This window comes from Bison bison, unplaced genomic scaffold (genome assembly GCF_000754665.1).
Source record: "Bison bison bison isolate TAMUID 2011002044 unplaced genomic scaffold, Bison_UMD1.0 scf7180017864338, whole genome shotgun sequence".
Lineage (NCBI taxonomy): Eukaryota > Metazoa > Chordata > Mammalia > Artiodactyla > Bovidae > Bison > Bison bison.
The window spans coordinates 1748798-1752190 of record NW_011494910.1 but is presented as its reverse complement, the minus strand read 5'-3'; the positions used below and the strand labels follow the sequence as shown (position 1 = coordinate 1752190).

The following is a 3393-nucleotide window of genomic DNA, read 5'->3' as shown; positions in this document are numbered from 1 at the left end:
CAGGTCATTTCTGTTAAAATATTAGCACCAACAAGCATGAAAGTTGCATTCACGTTTGTGGGCAAAATGCATGGGGCCTGACAAGGAAAGGCTAGTGCAAGTACATAAGAAGAAACAGGGACCCTCCAGACTTTGGGCTGCAAGCCTGGGACCCCCAACAATGGCTCAGGCTGTGGCACACAGCCTTCACATCGGAGTCCGGGGACCCGTGTGGGAGATGGGCCAGTCAGGGCACCTCGAATCCCTGCTGCATCTACTCCTGAGTCGCCTCATCCCTCACCCCAGAGTGAGGACAGCCAGCCTGCAGGATGGGAATGAGGTCACGTGGTGGGGGTGGCCTGCACAGCGCTGGGCGCCCGCACGGTGGCAGCTCAGGGTGACCTGAGTTTCCCAGATCTCTTTAACTCTGCCTCCCGAAGGTGACAGGAAAGCGTCAGGACAAGAAACGGAGGGCCTGGGACCTAGGCTCAGGAAGGCGCTTCTTCCCATGGGCGGGCTGCACAGGCACTCTGGAGACGCCTGCCTCCCCCCACCCCACCCAGTCAGCCCCAGGGCCCGGGCTGGGTGCTGCCTGGGGCTTCCTGCGGCCCTGCCCGGGCCGCGTGGGCGTGTGCTGCCCCCTGCAGGCCCCGCGTGGCACTGCCTCACCCACCCAGCTGTGAGCCGGCGCGCCCAGCCTTCACCTCGTCAGGGGGAAGTCAGTGCTGTTTCCTCCTGCATCTTCCCACCGCTGGAGCCCCTGAAAGGCAGTGATGATCTCTGCATCTCTAGCATCCAGCATGGTGCAGGCACAGAGTAGGTGTCCAACCTGTGATTGTGGAGTGAATGATCTTAAAATGATGAGCAAAATCAAACAACAGGAGCAAGTTAGTTGAGGATCATTTAATACCAGCACAGGTAACCATGGAGTCTCCTTCAGAGACTTAAGAGCTCTAGAGTGATCCCTAGGTGCCTGGGCTAAGGTTGGGGTAGTTTTATTAGAAGCTTCTAGAACGCTACCATTACTGTGGGAGGGGACAGAGCTCTTCTACTTTTTCTTACTCCATCATGGGCTAGGATCTTCCTCAAGAAGATGCCCTCAGTCCGGGAAAGCCTGAAGGAGCGAGGTGTGGACATGGCCCGGCTGGGTGCTGAGTGGAGCCAGCTCACCAAGACTCTCTCCTTTGGCAACCGCACCTCCCCTGTGGTCCTCACCAACTACCTGGACGTGAGTGCCCTGCTCGGTCCCTTGCCCGCTTCACTCTCTCCTTCTTCTCTTGGGTCTAAGGCATTTTTGCCCTTTCTGAGCACCTCACGAAATTCCCATTTCACAGCTGGAAAGACTGAGGCACAGAGGACCGGAAGGAGCCCAGAGGCAGGGTCCAGGCCCTGGGCCCCCAAGTAAGGGTGTTGCGGGGGCAGGGGCTTAGCGAAGCATCAGGGTTTCTGTGGGGCATGGGGCCCCTCCCTGCTTCACTGGCAGTACGTTTAATTTGCCCTTTGGTCTTACCGAGCCTCCCACTTCCTGTCATGAAACACTGCTAAGCCTCTGACTCCATCCCTGCTGAAAATGGAAGCCCAGAGAGGCTACGTGGTCTGCCTCATCTCACCCCAAGTTCCAAAGAGCGTATCAGGCAAGACCCCAAGGCTCCCCAAGCCCTTCAGGCCACCTCTCTCCTTTGCCCTGCAGACCCAATACTACGGTGAGATCGGCATCGGCACCCCACCGCAGACCTTCAAAGTCGTCTTTGACACAGGCTCCGCCAACCTCTGGGTGCCGTCCACCAAGTGCAGCCCCCTCTACACGGCCTGTGGTGAGACCAGGGGCCTGGGTGCCTCCCCACGCTGCTCCCCTGTCAGGCCTCAGCCGCAGCTCAGTACCTCCTGATGCCCCCTGAGCTTCCTCCTGTCTGCCTCTGTGCCCCCTGCCCCTGAGAGGAGAGGAGAGAATGTCTCCCATTGTTCTGACATGACCACCAAGTAAAAAGCAGGCTCCAGAAGGACTGAATTCTCAGACCCATTCAGAGCATGGGCTCTGTCCTCCTTAACCTCAGGGAACCACTGAGTGCTTCTGGGGACCAGAGTCCTCTCGCCATCCTAGGATCAGCAATTACTTTAAGACACTTCATCTGAGACAAAATTCTCAGAGACATGAGCACATTACAGGGGCCCAAGAAATACAGACCTTGATTGATTAACCACATTTTTCAAGCCTCCCAACTCAGGGCCGCCCCGTCTTTGCACTCAGGCCTCAACACACGGGCCCCACCCAGCACCTGCCTCCAACCCCTTCCCTGTGTTTCTCGGCCTTGAGCCTTTGTCTTCCCGCCAGAGATTCACAGCCTCTACGACTCCCTGGAATCCTCCAGCTATGTGGAGAATGGGACGGAGTTCACCATCCACTATGGATCCGGGAAGGTCAAAGGTTTCCTGAGCCAGGACCTGGTGACTGTAAGTGAGGCTGTCTCAGGTCATCTGCCCTCCTAGTCCCCAGACCTCCTCTGCCACCCTAGCGCCCGCGGTTGGGGATGGTGCAGCCCAGCCCACCTTGGAGGAGCACCCTCCTCTGCGACTGCTCCCTGGAGCTGCAAGCACCTGGGGCAGAGCAGAGCTGAATTCTGGGCACTACCCGAGTGATCTGTGAGGGCCTCTGCAGCTACGGCATTCGTGGAGTTTGTCCTGAGCCCAGTCTCCAATCGAGGAACCTGCTTGGGGTCATCCGGCTCTGACTGAGCTCTTAACCAGACCCTAGACTGAAATCCCGAGTCAGGGTCAGGGTCAAGGGTACCATCAGCCTTATGGTCAGGATCATTTTGGAGTTAGGCACAGGTTCTAAGCTCACAGCTGAATTCAGAGTTTGGAATTAGGGTCAGTCCTGGTTCACACTGTCACTTGGTCTGTGTCTGACCCGCCTCCATCTCTAGGCTTCTCCATTCCCTGCTCTGGCAGAGTTAGGGTAGGGGTACCCATGGAACTGGGAGGAAATCAGTGTGAGCCCATGAAATAGGGGAAAGGGGGCGTGAAGGGCAGGCCTGACTGTGGTGCTGCCTTCTGCCTCTGCCCCGCCTAGTCCCTCTGGACCCCCAGCCCAGACGTGTGTTAGGAGGGCTGCTGTGCACGTGGGGTTGATGAAGTGGTCACACCCTGGCGCGGGGTGTCCCTGGGGCCCTTCATGCAGAAGCCGGGACCGGACTCTGGCCAGGGGATGGGCCGCGGGCTTGGTCTCCCCTGGTGCTTCGTCCTTCCACAGGTGGGTGGGATCACAGTCACACAGACCTTTGGCGAGGTCACGGAGCTGCCCCTGCTGCCCTTCATGCTGGCCAAATTTGACGGCGTCCTGGGCATGGGCTTCCCCGCCCAGGCCGTCGGCGGCGTCACGCCGGTCTTTGACCACATCCTCGCCCAGCGGGTGCT

General features: G+C 58.5%; 1 protein-coding gene across 1 annotated transcript in view; it reads left to right on the top strand.

Moving 5' to 3' along the window:
* The window catches only part of REN (renin), a 10144-nt gene that overhangs the window by 2477 nt on the left and 4274 nt on the right, over positions 1 to 3393 (top strand). Inside the window, exons 2-5 of the mRNA XM_010854153.1 lie at positions 1057 to 1207; positions 1670 to 1793; positions 2312 to 2430; positions 3230 to 3393. The exon at positions 3230 to 3393 is cut by the window's right edge and continues 14 nt beyond it. Of these exons, the coding sequence (XP_010852455.1) occupies positions 1057 to 1207; positions 1670 to 1793; positions 2312 to 2430; positions 3230 to 3393 (558 nt within the window). The remainder of the gene's footprint in view (positions 1 to 1056; positions 1208 to 1669; positions 1794 to 2311; positions 2431 to 3229) is intronic.